The 22,251-nt window shown below is 42.8% G+C and overlaps 5 protein-coding genes across 10 annotated transcripts; 4 read left to right on the top strand and 1 right to left on the bottom strand.

Moving 5' to 3' along the window:
* Positions 1-707: 707 nt before the first annotated feature.
* On the top strand, positions 708-3,267 carry LOC124196139 (pollen-specific leucine-rich repeat extensin-like protein 1). The gene is made up of 7 exons (XM_046590953.1): positions 708-717; positions 762-1,118; positions 1,182-1,352; positions 1,424-1,471; positions 1,561-1,755; positions 1,835-2,191; positions 2,259-3,267. The coding sequence occupies exons 1-7, from the start codon at positions 708-710 to the stop codon at positions 2,897-2,899; spliced, it is 1,779 nt and encodes a 592-aa protein (XP_046446909.1). The 3' UTR covers positions 2,900-3,267.
* Positions 3,268-3,662: 395 nt separating this feature from the next.
* Positions 3,663-5,819, top strand: LOC124195372. 6 transcript variants are annotated; one of them, XM_046589742.1, is made up of 4 exons: positions 3,663-4,263; positions 4,389-4,517; positions 4,640-4,951; positions 5,015-5,819. In XM_046589742.1, the coding sequence occupies exons 1-4, from the start codon at positions 3,759-3,761 to the stop codon at positions 5,626-5,628; spliced, it is 1,560 nt and encodes a 519-aa protein (XP_046445698.1). In that variant the 5' UTR covers positions 3,663-3,758; the 3' UTR covers positions 5,629-5,819. The 6 variants fall into 6 exon arrangements, with proteins under 6 accessions (XP_046445698.1, XP_046445695.1, XP_046445697.1 ...); XM_046589739.1 differs by having other exon boundaries at positions 3,668-4,263; positions 4,332-4,517; XM_046589741.1 differs by having other exon boundaries at positions 3,672-4,263; positions 4,332-4,517; positions 4,640-4,903.
* A 1,054-nt stretch (positions 5,820-6,873) lies between these two features.
* On the bottom strand, positions 6,874-9,439 carry LOC124196092. Its single transcript, XM_046590905.1, has 2 exons — positions 7,765-9,439; positions 6,874-7,697 (listed from the first exon to the last, which is right to left on the bottom strand). Exons 1-2 carry the CDS (start codon positions 8,006-8,008, stop codon positions 7,027-7,029), a joined length of 915 nt encoding a protein of 304 aa, XP_046446861.1. The 5' UTR covers positions 8,009-9,439; the 3' UTR covers positions 6,874-7,026.
* Positions 9,440-13,231: 3,792 nt separating this feature from the next.
* Positions 13,232-14,490, top strand: LOC124195524. The gene is made up of 2 exons (XM_046589961.1): positions 13,232-13,720; positions 13,812-14,490. Exons 1-2 carry the CDS (start codon positions 13,501-13,503, stop codon positions 14,363-14,365), a joined length of 774 nt encoding a protein of 257 aa, XP_046445917.1. The 5' UTR covers positions 13,232-13,500; the 3' UTR covers positions 14,366-14,490.
* Positions 14,491-15,555: 1,065 nt separating this feature from the next.
* LOC124195523 lies at positions 15,556-17,525 on the top strand. The gene is made up of 4 exons (XM_046589960.1): positions 15,556-15,999; positions 16,070-16,150; positions 16,227-16,427; positions 16,496-17,525. Exons 1-4 carry the CDS (start codon positions 15,702-15,704, stop codon positions 17,278-17,280), a joined length of 1,365 nt encoding a protein of 454 aa, XP_046445916.1. The 5' UTR covers positions 15,556-15,701; the 3' UTR covers positions 17,281-17,525.
* Positions 17,526-22,251: the final 4,726 nt, after the last annotated feature.

The raw sequence follows: 22,251 nt of genomic DNA, 5'->3' as shown, positions 1-22,251 counted from the left end.
TTACAATCAAAGACATAGAAATTGATAATAGCAAAGTAAACAATGTCGTTTGCAATGTTGCAATTGTTGGTAAATCAAAAATTAGGACACGTAAATTACTCAACATAAAAATTCTGACATCTGAGAGTGGGATTGATGTTTATAGCTTAATAAACAATCGAAAAATCTGACATTTTACTGAAATAATACCGTTTGATAATCTCTTCTCTTACTTTGAAATGGTCTCGTGATCCCGATACACGCGTTCAGGAACTAACCTACTTTTCTTTGTACAAAGTAGATGTTTCTTTCTGCAATTCTTCCATCTAAAAATAAATTTCCAGAACAAAGTAACTCCGATTGCACTTCCAAAATCTATCATATGGGTTTCGAAGCGCACATTGTACAGCAGCAAATCTGACGGAGGCCTTCTGTTATCAATACAATAGATGTACTAATCCGGTCATGCGGTACGCGTCCTCTACTTTTGGCACACACTATTGTTAACGACCAAATAGCACAAAGGCTTTTGTAAATTATGATACAAGCAGTCGGAACTGTATAACGGCAGCAATAACATTTAGGGACAATTGGATAATTGACGAAGGAGGAGGAGCTTGCTTGACTATTATATAAAATGAACACTTTGGATGCATCAAGAGCTCAGTCACTCCGCAGCACTCCAAGTCGGTCTTAGTGTAGACTTTATCTCTCACGCGAATAACATAATGATGAGACGTAAGACATGGAATTAAATTCACTGATATTCCTGTTGATGTTAGTCTACTGCTCTCAGACTGTTTCCAGCATAGAAATAATCACAGAGTCGAGTCGTCTTTGGCCAAATCCTTTTGACAGGCTTTTTAATGCCACCAAGTTTATTCGCAAACCCGAATCGCAGGAGAAACCGGATTTGGAATTTTACCATCCTGACGATCTGAAACTGTTGCATACGGTCAAGACTCAAAAGATAATTCCTCCGCAACAGCTCGCCAATGATCAGCAGCCTTATCCAATCGCAAAACTCGTCGAGGAACTGTTCCCCGGCTTCAAGTTCACCACTTCACGACCACGGAAATCCACTAATCCGCCAGCACCTACAAGCAAGGAAAAAGTCAATCGACCTGTTAGAAAATCAGGCAAGTCCACCATCTTTTATTCATTTTTCATTCAGAATTAATTTTTACATTGGATTTAAAAAGAAGGCAGCGCACCTAAGAAAAAAAGAAAGCATTCAAAACCTTTCTGGGGTCCTCCTATCGCCACTACGTCACCTCGACCAAGGTTTTACACGAGACCAACTACGAGACAGAATCCTTTGAAAAACAGCCAAGAGGACAACATCGAAGACTCTGAAGAGCACAGGCCATTGGGTAATAAGGAGAAATTAATTTTGACACGCTACAAATTGAAGGTGCAACTATAATTTTATGCGACATTTCAGATGAGGACTTCTTGGCCATCGCCAATCCGCCCACTACGAAAAATTCAGGTAAGTTCTCTATGCACAGTTATGAGTGCGGTGTAATATTATTTGTCCGCTCAAACGAGACTGAATAATATTGAGAAATAATTCAACAGAAGCTCCGGTGATAAAAATAAAGCCTTCTCATCCTTTCTGGGGCCCTCCATTTGCAACGTCAACTACCTGGCCGCCGTACAACACGAGAACAGCGTCATCTGCGATTCCTCGCGAAACGGAAGACGATTTTCCCTTCCATCTCTCCAACGTCGCCATCAACAACAACGATATTTCTGAGCACAGCACCCCATTTAGTAATTTACCGCCCTTAAGCCATTTGGTTTTGACGCCTTTATTTCAATATGCATGGGCGTATTTTCTGTTTTGTTTCAGGCCCAAACGTTGCGGAACTGAAACAATCTTACGACCAAGCGAACAGTAATGAGCGTACACTACCGGAACACTTCCGAGAGCCGGTCCATTTGAAGCCCGGCCCACCGTATCACGAAACAACGAGTAAGCAACAACAACAACAGGAGCATCATGATCCGTTGGACCAAAACATCTGGCATCCGCTCACGCAAACAGTTACGGAGCCGACGTTTATCCCGATACCCCCAAAATCGGACTTGCCGCAACAGCAGCTGCTGGAACCGGGAGTCGCAGACAATCACGAGCAACACTTTCCTATCTATTCCGGCATCACCCCCATTCTGGATGTGAGCCAGCTTCAATCAAAGGAAACCGACTGTAAGTTCAGCATATCCTTCCGTTCAAATTTCAAATTTTTGTTAAATGTTCGATTGCCTGAATCAAGCTGCAGCTTTGGCCTCGTACCCGAAGAAGACCTATCCGCATCCCGCCAAACCGGAAACTCACGTGATCTATCACCAACCACCTGCGACACACAACAATTACTATCACCCGCCGACTGGGCTGACTCACGTGGATTTCAGTCCGATATTCTTGGCCATCGTCCCGATCGCCTTGTTCTTGGGTGCAGCGGCAGCATTCGCATTGGCATCCGCAGTGACTTCCAGCACGGCAGTGGCGACAGCTCAACAGCAGCAACAACAACAAGAGGAGAGCAGCAGCAACAACAATAATGATAACAACAGCAACAACAACAACATGAACACCATTCTATCTCTGCTGGCAGCATTCAACGAAGTCAAGAAACATCACGATGACAGTCACAAGATTGTCATCGTCACCGATGAGCCGGATCTTACAAAGGTGGCCGCCACTGATGTCCCTGCTGTAACGATCGACCCGCCGTCGCCGTCGCCTTCGCTTCCGCCTTCGCTTCCGCCTTCGCCGCCGCCTTCGCCCTCGCCCTCGCTATCCTTATCAGGGCCGTTCTTCGTCAAAGTAAATTTATCAACGACGCCAACTCCGCCAGGAGAGTACGACCACAAAAAGATGATGTATTATCACCATATGAATGGAGTTACGTGAGGGCAAATATTTCGCCGGCGACTGAACAATCAACGGAATTTTCTATGAAACATGCGCATTCAATTATTAATGATTTCCTGTTTGACCTGTAACCGAACTAACCCCCATCATCTATATTGAGAGCTTTAAAACTAATTTATTATTACGCTTGCCATTTTCTAACCCTGTAATAACGGCTGCAGTTCATTCACGAGTTACAAATGAAATAATCACATGAGCAACCTTTTGATTTACAATGACATTTTGGGGTTATAGTGTGCAAGATAATTTCACCGTTCCGTTATAGTCTAACAGCTACGCTTTAATTTTCGATTTTATTGTTCACTTTTGAAGCTTCGCTGTGCGTATAAACCTTTTTGTTAATCAAACATTTCTCGAGATTCAATTCGTTCAGTTACCGTTTCCAGCAGTGAACTCTCGGTAGTAACACGTGTTAAACTTTCCGGTGTGTATTCGATTGTTATGATTTTTCCGATCCGTTAGCATCCTATAGCAAGCGCACTACTTAAAAATGGTCACCAATACTTACCGTTTGTTTCCTATCCAGTTTTTAAAGAAGGACTTTAGCTCCTTCATGTGACATATAGTTCCGCATCTTTGGAGGGTTATTTTTAGAGTGCCAATGACACCCAAGTTTCGTTTTTCAACCATAGTACTTTTAGCGGGACTTTGATGTGGCAGCAAATATTTATGGTCAAGCAATGGAGAGGGAGGAGCCTGTCCCGCTAGGATAAACAACTGTGGGCTATGCGTTTACAACTCAGCCAGCAGTCACTCAGTCACTACTGAGACAGTCGGTCCAGCAACAGCGGTTGTCTCCCATTACCTCATTCCGAACGACAACGATGAGACCAAAGACATGGAATCGTATTCACTAATGTTACTGCCGATGTTGGTGTACTGTTCGCTCGTCGTTCTGAATTATGAGACAATTTCAGTGTCGGGCCGTCGAGATGACGCAAAGTTTTGGTCGAACCCGTTCGACAAATTGGTTAGTGCTTCCAAGTTTCGCAAAGCCGACGCCAAGCCGAAGAAAGATTTCGATTTCATGATGGCTTTCCATCCGGACGATTTGCACAGGGCTGAGCTTCCAATCAAACCCCAGTTGCGTTGGGATGACCGTAGCTCGACCGCTAGCAGGCATACACCTATTAGGCTCTTCGATAACCCCGTCAAGATAACCACCCAACGACCGAAACCCCCGCCGACGAAAAAAAAAATGTTCAAGAAGAATCCGGAAGCTGCCAACGAAATTCACGTTCAGATCGACGACGTGGCGGACTTGACAGACATTCTGGGAAATTCTCAACACTACCAGGACATTGTATTCGCCATCGACGAGCAGCAGCCAGATGTCAAATTAGGTAAGATCAAATGCCTTCCGCTATCAAATAAGTTCCGTTAAAAAAAATGAAGGGCAATTCGTCAGCAGATGGTAACGCCCCATCGAAAGAAAAGGCTCCTAAACCTTTCTGGGGTCCTCCCATAGCCACTCCGTCTCCCACAGGACGGCCAGCATACTACCCTAGACCTACGACGAGAGCGGTTATTCCAGTAAAGACGAAAGAAGAAAATTCAATCTACAAGCACACCAACATTAGAGAAAATTCAGCCACAGGTAATTAAATAAAAGATTTGGTTATTTAATTTTTATAGTGTCAAAAATACGATCGAGTTTATTACAGCGGGAATTATTATTGGTACAATTAATATTAATGGGCATATTTTTATGTAATTCAGACCCAAAGATTGGCGATAATAATCAGCCAAACGAAAAGCAAACGACACCAGATCTTTACCGGGAAACGCCTGTCCACATGCAGTCCGGCCCGCCTTACTATGAGAAACGGCAGGAAAACGATCCGTTTGATCAAGGGTTCTGGCATAAGGTGCCAGTTACGGAAGCGACCCCCTTTTTCGGTAACCCACTATCTCCCGACACTTTTTTCCATCAGAAATTTCTGGAAGCCGGAGTGTCTAGCAACCAGGATCCGCATTATTCCGGTACATTAGAAACACCAGTTCCCGCCGTCATCTTCAAGGAGATTGACTGTAAGCCCACCAATTAAATTACTTAGCTCAAACTTGGTATTTTCTCAAATGTTTGGTACATAGCTTCAGCGGTAGGATCGTATCCGGCTCCATATTATCCGCCAGCACAGGATCACCACGTCGTTTACCACCATCCAGCCCCTGCACACAACAACTACTACAATCCTCCGTCTGGATTCGCTCAGGTGGATTTCAGTCCCATCTTTTTAGCCATCGTTCCGATCGCTTTGTTTTTGGGCGCAGCGGCGGCATTCGCTTTAGCGACGGCCACATCGTCCAGCTCGGCGGCAGCGGCCGTCTCCCAGCAACAACAACAACAAGAGGAGAGCAGCAACAACAATGCAGCCAACAACAATAACGCTAATAACAACAACATCGCCATTTTGGCGGCCTTACTGGAGGTTATACAAAGCAAACACGACAGCCATGATGACAAACACAAGATTATCCTCATCACGACGACAACTCCAATGGCTATCGTTGCTGCAAAAGATGTTTCGCCCATCGAAAAATTAGCCTCAGCTACTAATCAGACGGGGTCACTTCCGCCAGACAAACCTCTTTCCGAAGAGGACGATCAAGGGGATGGATTCGATCAGCCTGGCGGAGGGACTGTCATAGAACCCCCCATCATGGAAGAGGAGGAAGTCCCAGAAATATTGACATATGACTTATGATGACCTCTCCCTCAAAAACTAGAAATTGAAAATTAACTTAAAAAACTTCTGAATGAAATCATTGCATCACTACAGACATAGCCAGTATTAACTTATACTATGTATTTTGTATACAAGCGCTTTCGCTGATGGTATATGTCACCATACGCTGTACTGTTGTTGGTTAGGTTGCATACATAACTGTATAGGTAGTTTTCATTTTCAATTTCTTCACTGTTCATATTATACTTTGCACAAAAGCGTCCCGCTGGGCATAAAAAAAATTGTACTCTCTTCCTCTCTCGGCCATCCTTTTGCTATACACACAACACACACGGCTCGTAAACTATTGAGATTTACGATTGTTTTTTTCTCTCTTGTGGTTGTTGTAGAACGGCTAGCGGTCCGTCCAGTTAAGTCGACCTTGACAATAAGCTGGCGGTTTCATCCTGTACAGTACAGAGGTTCACTAAAGTAGCGTATACACACACTTGTACTATGCATACGGCAGCAGCACATACTTGGGTATGTAATTGCGCTATTCGAACATCTGTTGTGGCTTCCACCAAAACTTTCTTTCTTCATTGCAAGTTTTTCATCTCGCTGGCGCCTTTGTACTACGCGTGTACTACACACATATATTGAGGAGGAAGCCCTGAGGAAGCCTTATTCGGTTGCATAACTTGAGTGTAGCGTCATTGAAAAGATGACGTGTAATAGCGAACGAAACATTTCCACTCGCGGATATAAATGCCTATCATTTTCTGCTACACTTTTGAAATTTTTTAATGAGCAAAAAGACGGTCTTCTCTGCACAGAAATATGAAACAATGGCCATTGAAAAAGTCAAACAACACGCAGCATACCGCTACATAATTGAACGTCCATTTCATGCAAATGCAAAGCAATAAGTCGGCGCATACACATAAAAACGAGAGTCTAGACCCTTTCACAACAGCTGGTTGTATAGGGGTGAAGACAGATATTTCCGCATCAAAATTGATCTTTTCACGGGTCGTCATTACTCAGACGCAATCCACAATAATCGAAGTTGAGGAGAGGCCAAACTAGAAATATACGTTCCAGTCACAGATGTGAAATGAAAGCATTACCAACATTGTTTCAACGGGCAAACATCTGTTAGATCAACAACCAGGATGGAGATACGATCGTTCAAACTTCAAAGTTGAAGTTCACCCGTCTATATGTGTTTCAACCATTCCAATTGATGGAAGCCACCATGTAATTTCGAAACGAATTAGATGTAACGGAATAACAAGATTTTTCTATTATGCCGATTATTTCAACAGATCAACACCTCTACACAGATACCCTCAAAACACCCATTGGGGAACTAAAATACAATGTACACAATGACTTATCGGTCATTTTCAATTCTGATTTGCCATTCAAATGGAATTACGCCAATAACCAGGTCTCATTCACCAACGCCATCGGGGCCGGGGTAGTGTGATGATAGGAGTTGTGCCAATTGAATAACGGGGCGGGGCTTCTGAGAAAGTCCAAGAAATTGTTGTTGTGGGCGCGTCCGGTGGCGTTGATGGTAATGACAAACGTCCCAGTCGAAGAAGCCAAGACGATGGCGTTGTTGTTGTTGTCATTATTGGCGTTATTGTTGTTGTTATTGTTGTTGCTATCTTGCTGCTGTTGCTGCTGTTGACTCAGGGCGGCGGTCGCGGTGGTGGACGAAGAGGCCGCCGCTATGCGGACGACGAAAACGACAGCGACGAAGAAGAGAAGCAAAAAGAATGGCAAAATCAAGAGGAGAAATAGCGGCTTGAAAAATCCAAAACTGCCAATGCCAAAACTGTGCTCTTTAGTCGCGGGGTAATACGGCAAAGGTTGAGCCGCGTAGTATTGGCCACCGCCGCCGCCGCCTCCGTGGTGGTGGTCATGGCTATGGCTACTACCTCCGCTGTAACCATAAGACTTTTTAGGGCTAATTTCTTCTCTCTCCAGCAGTCGTTGACCGCTTGAAATGGCAGCGACAGGCAGTTGTGACGTAACGGTAGGCCGGAAATCGGATTTCAAATGTTCTGCGCCTATGCGATGTTGTTGGACGCGCTCCGCTTTTAAAAATACAAATAAAAACTGAAACTAAACTGAGCGATAACTGGACTGTCTAGGCCTTTTTACCTGCAAACTTGTTTGACGATTGGACAGGAGTTACAATCGTCTTGTACGTGTGATACTGCTGCTGGTAAGGATACGGCGGAGTGACTCTCTTTTCCCAGATGTAGGAAGCCCTACCTTTACCGGAAGTATCCTTGTCGGGCGGCGATTTGTCGGTGGCGATTGAATTGGAATCGACGGCGAAAATGAAATGAGCGGCCCCAGTCGCTATGGCGACGAATCGAAACCAATTGCCGAAGAGCTTCATCTTTGTATTCACACGAATATGCAAAAGCTAGCTGCTGCCGCTGAGCTGCTCTTGTCGGTGGCTTTAGTTCCTTGGGCTCGATGACAAGCAACTGACTTATCAGCTCGTAGCCAACTAGCGCCAAACGCTTGGCTGCAACTAGACAAGCCAACTATACTGCGCGCATCAACCGGTATAGGCTATATTGCAGTCAACTTGGACTGTATAGTCCCGACACAACAACTGTGAGTTCCGGGGAATTCGTTTTCTGCCCGCCAGGCCAGACCAATGGGCGTCGCAGAGTTGCTTTTCAAACTACTACTGACAAACAACAAAAATAAAGAATTGTTTGAGGCTGCTGCAGCATTTCGTTTCTTTCTCTTTATTTTGCTGATGTGTGGTGGAATATTACCGGTGTGTCCGATACATTACGTCACGCATCCTAGTGGAAAAAGTGAAGCTTAAAAAAAATGAAGGAGGGGAGAAAGGCTTTTCACAAGAGTTCGGCGAACCATCAGACTTAATAGACTACAACATTATGGGCTGTCGTCTATCTCGTTTCTTATACGCCGGATAAGACTCGGAGCAGCAGCCTCCTCCTCACATGTTGCATCTGACTCAATCGCCGTCTAGAGGTGAGACACATTTCGGTACATAACATCATCACGCTTGAATAGTTTTACGCCATATAGTCTCTTATCTCTTTTGATGCAATAACAAAAGCGATTTAACGGTACAGGTGAACTTTTTTCCGTTTTTTTTTTCTCCTTCGCTTATCGTTTCATCGGGGTGTTCTTCCCACATCCCTCAATCACGACATGAATGCGCAGCATGTCGGCCGAAATTTCGGTCTCGACACTTATCACAGCGGCCGCCCCAATCAAGAATAGTTCTAATTACGATTTGAACTCTGCCCATATCTACGTCACCTAGAATCCCACTTGATTTCACGGTTCATACACGTGCTCACGAACTAACAGCCTACTTAAATCTGCCGCAATTACGAGCACATTCTCGACGAAAAAAAAAAAAAAAAACATCCGAACAATTCAAACATTCATTACAATTTACCAAATAGTAACTGTTTGGCTGAAGAAGCAGGTCTCTCATCTGTTCTACTCAAATTCAGACACAATAGAAATGTTACTCCGGCAGTTAGACACTTGTGCCTCTAGTATACTCCACGTGCAAGTTCAACGATTGTTATAACGACCAAATGCGCCCAAAAGATTTCCCATCGAGTAAAGTTCAGTGAAATGCAACAGGGGATATAGTAGTCTGGTCATGTGTGCTGTTTGGACATTCTACTATTTTTAGAGTCGAAATACCGCTGTCATACAGAACCGGGACTCTACGTCTTATTGAGCTATTGCAAAGCAAAAAAATTTTTTTTTTACGAACAATTCAATTCGTAATAGCAATACAAAGAGCGAGTTGGGCCGCGCCATTTACAAAGTCCTTTTTTATGTCAGACATATACTGCGAAAACGGCAAACAGTTATGGCACCGAACAAAAGTTATCGCGAGAAGCGGAAGACAAGTTTTTTGCACCACGCCGATGAACGCCGTTCTCTTTTTTTCCTGGAACTATAACATTTAAAAATGTTTAGTTGCATTTCTATACACCCAATTTTTAGGCAAACCACAAACCTTTGTCTGTTTTGCCAGAACAGCTTTCGCGCTTCAATGAGCGATGTTCATAATTGTGGCTAGTTTTTTAATGCTTCCCAAGTACTCTATCGAATCCAATCACCTTAAGCAAATGAAAAATCATTTGCACACATAAAACCACAGTTTCAATGGCTGGCAAACGCTGGGCGCTCTTTATTGAATCGAAATAAGCCTTTCATTCCGCTTCAGCGATAAATGTTGGGTTTACAAAAGATTACGGCAGATGCACATTGTGCAACCGATCCATCAGGAGCAGTTCTGCATTTATCAAATGTCGGATACATGAACAAATACTTATTGTATCTACCTCAAGTTATTATTCCGTTCACTGGCGTCAACTTGTTGCATCATGGCAGTCGGTTGCGCTGAGCTGGCCATCAGTGAGAGTGTACATGTACGGGTGATCGGAGCGCGTCATGTGGTTACCGTCATTTTTTTCCGCCGTTTGCCTCTAGATGACGGAAAATGGAAGGATAGAGAAAGTCGATCGCTGTTGGATGATGAATGTGTACAGAAACAACAAGCCCATAGCACATTTTTGGGACGCTAATGTCTGTTATACGTGTTGTACACGCGGGCGCAACCTCGTCATTATCCGGTACCTTGCTCAGCATCACACAATAACGACGGTCATAACAGCTGGCGCATCTAAACTATACGAAAACCCCTATAGCCTATACTATACAGTATATATGTGCAGTCGTTGGAACGTCTTATTGGTTTTTCGTAGGTTGCATAACGTGTAGGTCGCTCATCATTTTAACGACCGAAACCAAGTTGGATTTTGACTGGAATGGCTTCACATCACACGATTCGCACATTGAAATAAATACTATGCAAGAACAAGACAGTCAATAATTATAAGAATGAGTTTGTTGAAATCGCCCTTAAAGTTAACAATGAATAAGATAAGAGTTGATGTGACTTTTTTCTTCCCACGGATCTCTGCCACTTGTCGTCGTCGGCGTATATCTACTATTCATACTTTGTATGAGTGAATGAATATAAATAGACTCGCCATAGAAAGTGAGAGAGAGAATTATAGTAGCGTGAAATCGGCATTGTCAGGATGATTCAGCTTCTTCATTGATGTATGGAATAACTTTTCCCTAAAAATACCCTGGATTCTAGGAAGTCATTCATCTGACAGAGCTGTTTTTTTGTGTGACTCGTTTCGCAATTGAAATGTTTCACAATTGGTCGTATCTCCCCAGCAATTGTTGCCAACGGAAGCGAATAACGGCGGCCAACTCCAAGATCAACAGTTCCAGATAACGACACCCACCAGAAAAAGACATGCGCGTATTGTAAGTAGCAGCAGCCCCTATCTACTTAAGTTTATCTGTCTATTTGGAAAAGTACGAAGAGAGTCCTTGATTCACGAACTTCTGCTGGCCACAAGTCAGCAACCTAATCGCACGAACTTTTGCCGTCTATATGTGTGGGGCCCTCGACACTTGCTGTGGCGCTATAATTTAACTCTATCACTTCCTTTTGGATTTCCAATGCGGGCAAACTCGTTTGAGACGCCCTTTTGCCATTCGACAGCAGGAAAATGATAATTCGGCAAAATTACGATAAAGATGAAAACTGAATTATAGCAAGAGAAAAGGTTTACCGAGTTCGTTCAACTGGAAAATCCTCGCAGAATATTCCAAGATAATTGCCAGCACGCGTGTACGTTTTCGTTTCAAATTATATTGCCCTGGAATTATTTGCCTAAACGGCAGCCCCGCTGCGATGGAAAAGGTTGAAACAACTGTGAAAAGTGATGCTGATCTCCTGTAACGAAAGATAAATGTCAGCGGCGACTGCATACTACGATCATCGTCGAGTTTACGAAATCGCTCAACGCAACATCATTCCACCAATGTTACTCGGATAAATCTAATCTTGTTAATACATTCAAGCCTCGGTGAAATATTCGAGAAATTGTTGGTTCGTCTCCGGCTCTACTGTGAGTTTTCTTTATCATCGCACTGTGACGTGACTTTGGATTTTGAAAAAGACGTGACAAATTAGGATGGCAGGAATGCATCCGCATGATCAGAACATGGAATCAAGAAAGGTTTGGAGCCAGATGATGTCTCACCAGCAGGCAACCGCGGCGAACAATCTTCCGTCTATATTTGTTCATCTCCATAATTTGGCACCGCATGCCGGATGTGCAGGAGAATCTCTCAGAAAATTCTAAATCTTCTCCTAGGGTTCCGTTGAGATGCAAATTCTTTTATTCGCTTGGTTGGAATAGAAAAGTGGAAAAAAAAAACAATCAAAAGAAACTTAAAACTTATTTTTTTCCTGACGTCTTAATACTTTGCGTATAGGACAGCGTGAGAAAGCTATTAATGAATATGCATAAACTATAAATGTGCGGGTATAGGCTACTGCTATATCAAGTTTGGTGTACCAAGCCGGCGAGAAGTAGTGCTTAACGCGCTGCTACGCGATGCATGTTATAGCTCATTGATTTACGTCATCCCAGCAACAGGACAGACACAAACGAGACGGAAACAAAAAGTGGAAAAAAAGAAAAGGCCGTACAAGTTTTTTTCTTTTTTACGGTCTTTTGATTGTCTGGGTAATATTATACAACCGGGGACGATGCTTGCTAAAAAAACATTTCCACGCTGTGTTATTCCATCTCCAAGAAAAAAAAAATCTCTTCCGCACAACAACAACAACAAAGCTCAAGTTGTGGTGCCGCCAACTGCGTCCGTACTCGCCGACGTCTAGCGGTATGCGCCAAAGGTTCATATGTGCACCATAATGAAGGCGTAATACAAATGAATCAGCTTTTTCAAGGGTATATCAACAATGTTGGATACAAGAAAAAGAAATTGGGATATAATGGAAGCGAGTTTGAAACCATCCTGTGTTTTTCCCCACCAAGGGTCTGTACGCTCGACGGATGCCATTCACTGTCAAATAAATAACATGTCACCGGTATTGTCTAATAAGAGTTTTTAGTTAGATATTTTTTTCTCAACCGGAGAGAAAAAAGGAATTTGTTGCTATTTAGCCTCTAGGGTTACTTTTTTTTTTCTCTCTTTGTTTTTCTTCTCATTTCCAGTGTCATTTTCGTTTCCCCTTGCAGTTAAGGTAACGACTCCATCAATCAGGTCTTTTATGAATCACATAACAGTCGGAAAATTTTCTTTTGGGTTGAAACCGACAGTTGGGTGGAAGAAAAAATAAGATTCATTGGCCCGAACTGACTAACGTTTCCTTTTTGCCAAAAATCAAAGTTTGGCGGTTTACAAGAAATCTGTCACCGTTTCAAAAATCTGAAGTGAAGACACGGACCGTTAAAACGACTAATAACGAGCCAGTGATAATTATAAGGTAATAACAGTTAAAAGGTATTTAAAGGAAATGAGAAGGTGATTGACCCTTTGCTTGTATTATTATATAGCAAGGTATGTACCATGAATTCTAATATGAAGTAAGTCCCGCACAAGCAACCAAATAACCGCAAGAGAGCAGCTCCTATACAGGAGGTACAGTTCGTGAAGGGAGGAGAGTACGGACAGTGTGGAACCTCCTCCAAATGTCCGCTCAACTCCTCTTGCCGTCTTGCTGGAAGAATTGGGAAAAAACCAGTCTTGGTCTGTCCAGGTGGCAAATCAGCTGGACTGGAGCACGTCCCTAGTGTCTTCCATAGTCTAGATATCAGAAAAATTTCGATCAAAAACGTGTCTGAAGCTCACACTCTTACGCCATTTGCCTTTAGTCCATCCGTTCGTGTCATGTGATTCGATTCGAAACTTTGGCTCACGAAAAAAAAGAAACTTTAATCGCGAAAACGTCAAAACGAGTGGGCGACTTTAATCCATTTCGAGATGAAGGTATCGACGCAATCGTATTTGACGCTGGCCGTCCTCTTGCCCGTCATCCTCCTCATCCACCCTTACATCGCAGCCAAGGAGACTAACAGCAAGAAAAATTTGCTGGCCGAAGATCATTTCCATCTCGGTGCCGACTTTGAGGCCGAATTCAGCTCGATGGAGAATCAAATCGCAGTGATGGCCATCAACAACACGTCATCCGCTAACAGCACAGGTAAAATCTAAATTTTGGAAATATTGTTTCACACTGTATACTGTTTGTCAAATGATCAAATGATGCGTTTCTATTACGTTTGTGATGACAGGCACGATTTCACAGACAGTTCAGGAAGAAGAAGGTGTTAATGACGGGAATACCGTTAGCTTTATAAACACGGGATCGGACGAAACGGCTGTCGTCGTTGGACACGGGCGACAGTACGGCGACGGTGGCTACCACCACGCCAGCCCAGTTCATATCGATTTCAGTCCGATATTCTTGGCTATCGTTCCGATCGCTTTGTTCTTGGGCGCAGCGGCAGCCTTCGCTTTGGCGACGGCGTCTTCGTCCAGTTCGTCGGCTGCGGCCGCTGCCCAGCAGCAGCAGCAGCAGCAGGAGGCGGCCAACAACAACAACAACGCAAACAACAACGCAAACAACAACAACAACGCCATCCTGGCCGCTCTGTTCGCCGCAATCATCAACAACAAGGGCAGTCACGCTAAAGCTCACAAGACCATCATCTACGCCTACAACGTGACCAAAGTTCACGATTGGCGTCGATCCATGGGCGACAGCTATCAGTTTTCTTTGCCGCAAATCAAACCGCTGTCCAGTCACTTCCACCGACGTCGCAAATATGTCAAAGAAGAACCTTAAATTGTGTACCGTAGCTGTTTGCGTGTATATTTTTCTTAATTTTATTATTTGTGGATTTGGTTTGAGTTTAACGAGAAATGTAAAACATTTAAAATGAACAGGAAATGTAATTAATAATAACAAGACGGTTGAGTAAAAAAATAAATAAATTTATATTAATAATGTCGATAAATGCCCCTCCCGCAACTGCGTTTATGCGTGAGTTCCGGCTTCATCGCCATTTGTCTGGACGCCATAAAAATGTCGAGTCAACAAAGTTGCTTTAAAAAAATTTAAAAAGGAAATGAAAAAGGTGCGGAGGCATGTAGTTCTTCTTTTATGATCTAGAACCACCCAAACGAACTCTGCACCGACTCGATCGTTATCACGAAAATGACGCAACATGAGGTGGTATACTACATAATTATTATGATATAACAAAAGGGTAGAAAGAGAAACAAAGGAACTCTATACACGCACATCCTGTAGGGACATCAATGCACCGTTTCAAATGATTCGGTAATATTGCGCCATCAAACGATGCGGCAATCGCACCGTACAATCCCCCTCCCTTTTACATCATCTACAGCAGCTTAAAGTCGAGTTAGCTCTAAGGTGATATTATGTTAAGACAAAGTCGTTGTCCAGACGAAATAGTTTCAAAACACACACATCAACATTTGCATAAAACCTGTCTGTTGCCACGCCAATAGAGTCGAGAGAGATTTCAATTGGTGGGTCTGTTCTCTAATTTTCTGTTCAACATCTTTTAATGAAGCTATAGTACACATATTCTTTTATCTACTCTCGTCTATACGTTCCTGATGGACTTCAGCCCTTAATTTCATCTTTTCTTCAAGTGTCCAAGTGAAAAGAAAAAAAAAACACCGACTTCCTGCCGATGCGGCACTGACCGAAAGCTCCGACTGTCTGCCATCCCGACCGCAGCACGTAGTACCGGCCTTTTTTTTTTACGCTACGCCGGGAATTTCGAACAAACGTTTTTAAATTTTCGAAAAGAAAAAAAGGAAAACAACAGATGCTCGGCTGCGCTCGCAGCAACCTTGCAGCTACTGCGACTGGTGGATGGATATACGCCATTAAAGCAAACGCTTTGGCTGCTGTTGGAATGGCCACAAGTCGGCGCCTCTCATCGACTGACTCTCGTCCGTTGGTTCTTCTCTTATACCGACCGTCCTACAAATCGGGAGACTAGTCTTGTTCCATTCCACAATCGGAAGCGGTCGTGAGCGTGATGCTCATACCGGACGGCAGTCTCAGTGAAAGTTGATTATCAAAAAGTATATAGACTTTGCGTTAAATTGTCTGACATTATTCTTTGTTCGCATATCGCCAGATGAAGTCCTTTTTGTGGTTTGCGTCGGTAGTGCTGGTGCTGGCAGCGATGACTGGGTTCGTCTTTTTGACGGATGCAGATCTCTTTGATCTTTTCAACGGCTCCAGTCATCACCAGCGGAGTAGGTGGAAGAGAAGTCGACTCTATCCTCAATACGTTCTCCCTCCCGATCAAGATAGGCAGCGGTTTTACCAAGAAGAAGAAGAAGATCGACACAATCATGGGACAAATGATCAACATCATCACCCACAGATTAGCGACGATGACAATTCTCTCCAGTCCCGCATTCCAACAACCGGTAAAAAGAGTTTCGTTTCGTTACTTCAAGATTTTTGATAACATTATTGTCATCTCGTCGACAATTTTAGACAAATTCGAGGAATTCTGGTCGAACGAAAACTATGCGCAACTGATGCCTCGGCCAACTCCTTTCCCGCCCAATCATTTCAGTACGTACACATAGTTAAAAAAAACAACAACAATCGTTATTCGCAATAACATTTGTCAATTAATTTCTCAAAAAAGTCAACCAGCCATATTTCGAATCGAAACTGCCGCCAAAAACAGCAGCGATTTCGATGGCGATTTACAACAAGAAGAAATTCAACACCGAGAGGCCAATCACATCAGGATCCAATCACAAAGTGTTGAGAGAGGCGCAGTACCACAGCGAGCCCATTACAACAACGACTATGCGGACTCAATTCGCTAATAATCTGAGCCCAGGTAAATCAACTTCAATTTGCGGTTCAACTCTAATGAGCCATACTTATAACCATCGTTTACATTTTTAGCAATGACTGTAACTGCAGTTGCAGCCATTAACACGGAGAATTTCAACAACATGGACGTGGCCCTCAAGGTATCCGAGAGTAAAAGTAAGCCGAGCTTTACCAAAATGTTTCAAAAGGCCATCGGCCAGCGTCGCGGAGAGAAAAAGTCCATCAAAGAAAAATTCAACAAGAAGAAACTCAAACAAGAACTCCCGCGTGACTACCGGCACGGCGGTGGCGGAGGTTACGGTGGTGGCAGCACCACTTACCACCACCACCAACAGCCTCCGGTGTACTACATCCCCAATCACCACAAGGAGAAGGATTTCAGCGGATTGCTCAAACTCTTCCTGCTGGCCATTTTGATTCCACTGGGCATTTGCATCGCCCTGGCGGTGGCCGCCGCCTTCGCCACGGGATTATCGGCCTACAGCAGGTACTTGGTGACGTACGTCAACACGACCAATTCGACGTATTACTTCATCAACGGCTTCGGCGGGTTCGCCAACCTGTTTGGACTCAGCGGGCTGAGCGGGTTGAGCGGATTGATCGGGTCCACATCCGCCAGCACCGCAGCTGTGGCAGCCGTTCAACAACAGCAGCAACAGCAAACGAGTAGCAACAACAATAACAACAACAATGCCAACGCCAATAATAACAACAACGCCGTCGCGGTGATTGTAGTCAATGTAACCGGAAGGGCCAACAAAGACAACGACTTTTTCCGCAAACCGTTCAAATTCAAATCGACTCCGCTCGACCAGGAAGAAGAAGAACAAGAAGACCGCGTCATTGAGAACTATTAAAAAATCTCTTAAACAATTTGTCTGTTACCTCTTTGATTATTACGTAAACAAGGGGACACACCTTATGGGGAGGGGGGCGTTGGGGCCTTTAAATGAAAAATCAATTTGTTTGCTTGTAACTCGATGCTTTTAAATAAAAAACAAACGATGTGAAAATGTATCCAAAACGTAATTTCTTCGGCGCCCGGTATTAATAATGTTGGGAACCTTTTGTTGTGTAATACAATGACGCTATTTGTCCGTTATCACAAAGCCTAGTCTTTATACGTACAAACAACCAAATCACTGCTGCTGGCCGTGGAGCAAAACCGAACAAAATGAAACAGAGCTCAAGAGCTTGTGGTTTTCTCGTCGTTATAGAGAGTAACTAAAGCGCAAAGTGACACAGCCTGAGAAAAGAATCAAATGGATGGGGGTATAATGGAGCCTTGATTGCATGATCGACTCGAGGGAAGAAAGAAAAAAAAACGAGTTAGAACTGCTGTACTCTCGGCTATTTTAGATCTTCCCTTTTTTGTCGTTTGACTGATTGTGGTGGTTAAATATCTCTATTTGCATGACTGCGTAGAATGGGGGTGTGGCTAGGCAGCTGAGATTCCCAATTTTTCCACCGCAAACCCGGCTGCCGAACAATAAATGTGATAAAGCCAACAATAAGGAAAGATTTTAAAAACGAGGTGCCGGTGTGGCAGCAGGTCCCTTTTAATCACACAATTTTCTAGATGCACTATGCTTGAAGGGTTTAAAAGTTCAAATATTTTTTTAATTTGCTTGTTTAACCACGGTACAAAACAAAACAAGCCTGATCTGCAGACTGCAGTCGTTCTACAAATGAGCAACCACTTCCTTTGGTTATTGACAATGACTAAACAATAAAAATGGCATGAGAAAAAACAAACAGCCTAGCTCTGGAATAATCATACTCCGTACTACTTCACGATTTATAATCAACGTTATCAGATATAGTCAAAAAGAAAGAACAGAGATAATATTTGTCCTACCTTTAAGCCTGGGAAATACAGCCAGGCATCCACTTTCGCTCCATCCGTAGAAAAGTCGAATCCAGCACCAGGCAGGATAGGAAAAAGGGGGTCCTCGTGAATACACCCACACTCTCATGGGCGTACACGAGGACATTTAAAGAAAGGGGGAATAAGAGATAGGTAATTCGGACCGACATCGGAAGTTTCTCCAATCAAGGGGGATGCCGGATGCTGTTTATCTAAATAAAAAATTTAAAAATGGTTTACGAAAAATTTTCATTGAAATAAAAAATAAGGAAAAGTTGAAAATGAGACAATGGGTTGACAACCCTCATTGTCAATAAAAAAAAGGAATTAATGGTTTACGTGTAACACACTGCATTGATGCAAATCATGCAAATCAAGCAAGTACACAAATCGTTATCAGGATTAGTGATGATGGATTGATGGTGGGATTGTGTTGCTGACGACAGGTCAATTTACCAACATAATCAACTGATATATCTTTTTTTTACGATGGCTCAGATCTCAAAATCTGCACAAAGGAGAAGGTTCCAGTGCAAAGAAACTGCAATGCTTCAACAAAGGGCTTACGTGATAAATGCTTGTCAGAAACTTTTGGAACAATTTGGAATAGGTTTAACTTTTCTTTTTAAGCTCTCACAATCATTCTATTTATAATCTTTTGTTTTATTTACCCGCCAAACAGCAGCATGGAGTAGGGCAAATGAAGAGCAGTTCACACCAAAGACCACACGATGACCACATTATTGTTATTTTATTTGTTGTGCTGAATTCGTGGCAGCCAAGAACGTAATCTAAAAAATATATTGTTTCGTTTACTTTGAAATCTTTTTTTTTCCTTTATAACTTTGTCTCAAGTCTCAACTCTTATTCGAAACGAAACTTTGAAACAAAACGAACAGATGCAGACGACACTAATATTCTAATTAGCCATGCTTTGTTTAAGATATCGATCTTATTAAAAATCGACCTCATCCCCAGCAATAAATCCAAACCGCTCAAAATCGATCAAAGTGGGTTTTTTTTTCTCCCCTCTTTGGTTTATTTTATTTACTAATTAATTTTTCTCGTCAAGTTACACTGTGCCTCCTTACCACAGACTATATCAAAGTAAAAATTTGCACGAAAAACCATAGATAATTACTTTTAGACCACCACAATAAGACCCCTCCAGTACCCTCTTGGAAGCCAAGGGAAAATAAATGGCTTTATGAGGTGTTTTTATGACACAAACGATACAAATAATTTTCACTAATCCCAATAACTAAGCAAGTAATTTCTTAGATTACATTATTCCTCATAAAACCGCGATTAAAACCAGCAATATCATATTTAATTTGAAAATTAATTGCCGACAAAGAACGATGCGGTCATTAAAAACTAAATGGCGGAACGGTGCCTGTTTAACACATTTCATTGCGTCGAGGTTTAATGGGTTAAGAAGAAATGGAGGACAACGGTAACGAAAAAAAAACAAAACAAAACAAAACAAAACAAATAGGTCCGTGGTTCCCATCAGGTTCATCCTGTTTGTTCGTTTGTTACATGTTCCGTTGCGAAATAAGAAAAGCCCAATTTGTTTTGTGACGTTCCATCTCCGGCTCCCGTTTTTCGTTTTCCATTTTTTTCTTCTCCTTCCGGATTCGTGTGGAACATGTCAAGATGATCCAGTTGTTGTTATGGTAACCACCACCACAACAGCAATTCGGCTCAGAATTTTTGTTGGCGAATGGAATCGGCCAGCAAAAGCTAACTAAGAATTTGAAATTCCTGAATTTGAAATTCCTGAATTTGAATTCTTTCCGAGTTAATTTGAAGCGCATCTTTCAGAGTAAAAAGTTGATTGGCGAGCTATAAATAGAATTCGATACACCTGCCGGTTCTGACCACCCGTGTGAAGTCTGGAAAGTAATCCAGCACAATCAAGGCGATTGCATCCGTACATGATGTGATACCGGTACCGTCTAGGCCGACAGCCGCCGCCCACCCGCAGCCATCCCGTACAGCGTTTTGCAGGTGTATATAGTATTTTTAGAAAACAGCACGGAAGGTGCTACTGCTTTGTACGTGTTCACGTATCCGTCAGTTTCTCGGGGAAAATAGAGGAATAAGAAAAAGAAAGAATGGTATCTATTATTAGCAAACAGAAGTCGTTTTTATGTACGGTATAGCTTTTGTGTAGCGTGAATGCCCTTTTGAGGCTCACTAAAGAAATGGCCGAGGCCTTCAAACTGATATTGTTCGTTGTAAAAGGTGACGGGCTGATGGTCCTCTTATATTCCAATCCACCTCGCCAGTAGCCTACCATATAGCTACAACATAGACGATGCGGTCCTATATTACTGTCCTATGTATTAACCGGCCGTGAAATGATTCTCTTAACTAGCCAAGCATTCTCTACTAAAAGTATTATATACCCTAGCGTGTGGTTATGTTAATCGATCACACCTTTTCATGGTATATAACACGTGCCTACTTAAAACTCTTTCTTTTTGGACAGAATGAGGAAGTTTAACTCACATGCGTTTATACTGGATAAACCTTTCATAAATCAAGAGACGTATGTATTATGTATGTAAGTTTTAGACTCCTTGATCTCTTTGTTAGCACCTGTCGCGCCAACTTGAGCGTCTGCGCAGTTTCCACACAAGTTAGCTACTAATAAACTGACAAGAATCTAACGAAAGAAAAATGTCTTTTGAGACTGTAGACTTTTATTCGGGGAAAAACACCGCCACCATGCAGTTCCTTCACCTTTTCACTTGGAGACGAGACACCAGCGAACATCGTTATCAAATTTACTGTAGAACCTTAATGAAAGAAACAGGAGCGTTACAATGCTTAGTGAAGCGCGCTAACTCTGGCGGTGATAATACACCCGCACCTGGATGAGCTCATGTCATGTGTGTGTGTGTGTTGTTCACCTCCAGCCGCGTTTTATATATACTTCTATCGTAAAAAATTGGTCGATGGGAATCTCGAGCGATTTCCCGGAGATGATCGAGGTGCATTCTCGCCCGCGTTTATATTGTCTGCTATACCCGCATCGTCTTTTCAATTAGCCGCCCTATTATTATTACAATACAAACAGCTATAGCGAGCAGCACCACCCCGGAGCACCACGTGTAATCGCTTCTGTGTGTGGGCAGAATAACAGACGGAAGAAGAAGAAGAAAAAAAACCCAGCAGCCGCATAGCCGAAATTTTATCAGCCGGATCGTGCTTGTACATAGTGTCGTGCTGTGCCTTCTGACTCATTTATGTGCATCAAAGTTCCAAAGGTGAGCTACACGTGGATGTACCTGGTTGACATCCGCATTGTGGAGGGGAAAAAAGAATAAGCAGAAAAAAGGGTTTGGCGGATGCCGGCGGATGCTTTTTTTTTAAGTCGGATGTTGAACCTTATAGACACATCTGTGGCCGTTATAAGACCACAGTGGCCGGTATAAAGAAACGGGACCGTGTTTTATCGTCCATCCGAAATTTAAAAAAATAAAAAAATAAAAGTGACGCGGCCGAAACTTGTTCAAATTGTTTCAAATCGCAAAATAATAACATGTGCGCATCACGGTGACTTTTCATTTTCATTGCTACACCAGCAGCAGAATAATGTCGGCTTTTTGCTCACACACGTCGTTATACACGGTCAGTAGAATTTTGAACGTGTTAAATAAATAATAAGTGTGCGGACTGTATGACACGCACGCCAGCCACCAACGAATATTGTTATTATTATTTCGTTTCCACTAGCGCAACTTTTATTGTCGGCCAGATGAATCCTCAAATTTTTTTTGTTGGAGTGCGATTGCATAACAAGTCGTCATATTATGCAGATTGTTTCAACGTACCCAGTATACCAGTATCACTGCGCAGTCTGCCACGGCGTATAACGACGACCACACATTTTAACGACGACTTGTATTCAAATTAAAAAAATGGCAATTCCGGCTCTGAAATGATGCTT

Source organism: Daphnia pulex, chromosome 6 (genome assembly GCF_021134715.1).
Source record: "Daphnia pulex isolate KAP4 chromosome 6, ASM2113471v1".
Lineage (NCBI taxonomy): Eukaryota > Metazoa > Arthropoda > Branchiopoda > Diplostraca > Daphniidae > Daphnia > Daphnia pulex.
The sequence above is the reverse complement of the archived record's forward strand: the minus strand, read 5'-3'. Positions and strand labels throughout refer to the sequence as shown.

Excerpts from the sequence above, each read along its gene's own strand:
- LOC124196139 (XM_046590953.1), top strand. Across the intron at positions 1,353-1,423 it reads TGAAGAGCACAGGCCATTGG|ATGAGGACTTCTTGGCCATC; the intron begins GTAATAAGGAGA and ends GCGACATTTCAG. Across the intron at positions 1,472-1,560 it reads GCCCACTACGAAAAATTCAG|AAGCTCCGGTGATAAAAATA; the intron begins GTAAGTTCTCTA and ends ATAATTCAACAG.
- LOC124195372 (XM_046589738.1), top strand. The coding sequence starts at position 3,759 with ATGGAATCGTATTCACTAATGTTACTGCCGATGTTGGTGTACTGTTCG. Across the intron at positions 4,264-4,328 it reads GCAGCCAGATGTCAAATTAG|CAGATGGTAACGCCCCATCG; the intron begins GTAAGATCAAAT and ends GCAATTCGTCAG. Across the intron at positions 4,518-4,639 it reads TAGAGAAAATTCAGCCACAG|ACCCAAAGATTGGCGATAAT; the intron begins GTAATTAAATAA and ends TATGTAATTCAG.
- LOC124196092 (XM_046590905.1), bottom strand. The coding sequence starts at position 8,008 with ATGAAGCTCTTCGGCAATTGGTTTCGATTCGTCGCCATAGCGACTGGG. Across the intron at positions 7,698-7,764 it reads ATCGTCAAACAAGTTTGCAG|CGGAGCGCGTCCAACAACAT; the intron begins GTAAAAAGGCCT and ends TATTTTTAAAAG.
- LOC124195524 (XM_046589961.1), top strand. The coding sequence starts at position 13,501 with ATGAAGGTATCGACGCAATCGTATTTGACGCTGGCCGTCCTCTTGCCC. Across the intron at positions 13,721-13,811 it reads GTCATCCGCTAACAGCACAG|GCACGATTTCACAGACAGTT; the intron begins GTAAAATCTAAA and ends TTGTGATGACAG.
- LOC124195523 (XM_046589960.1), top strand. The coding sequence starts at position 15,702 with ATGAAGTCCTTTTTGTGGTTTGCGTCGGTAGTGCTGGTGCTGGCAGCG. Across the intron at positions 16,000-16,069 it reads GTCCCGCATTCCAACAACCG|ACAAATTCGAGGAATTCTGG; the intron begins GTAAAAAGAGTT and ends CGACAATTTTAG. Across the intron at positions 16,151-16,226 it reads TTTCCCGCCCAATCATTTCA|TCAACCAGCCATATTTCGAA; the intron begins GTACGTACACAT and ends TTCTCAAAAAAG.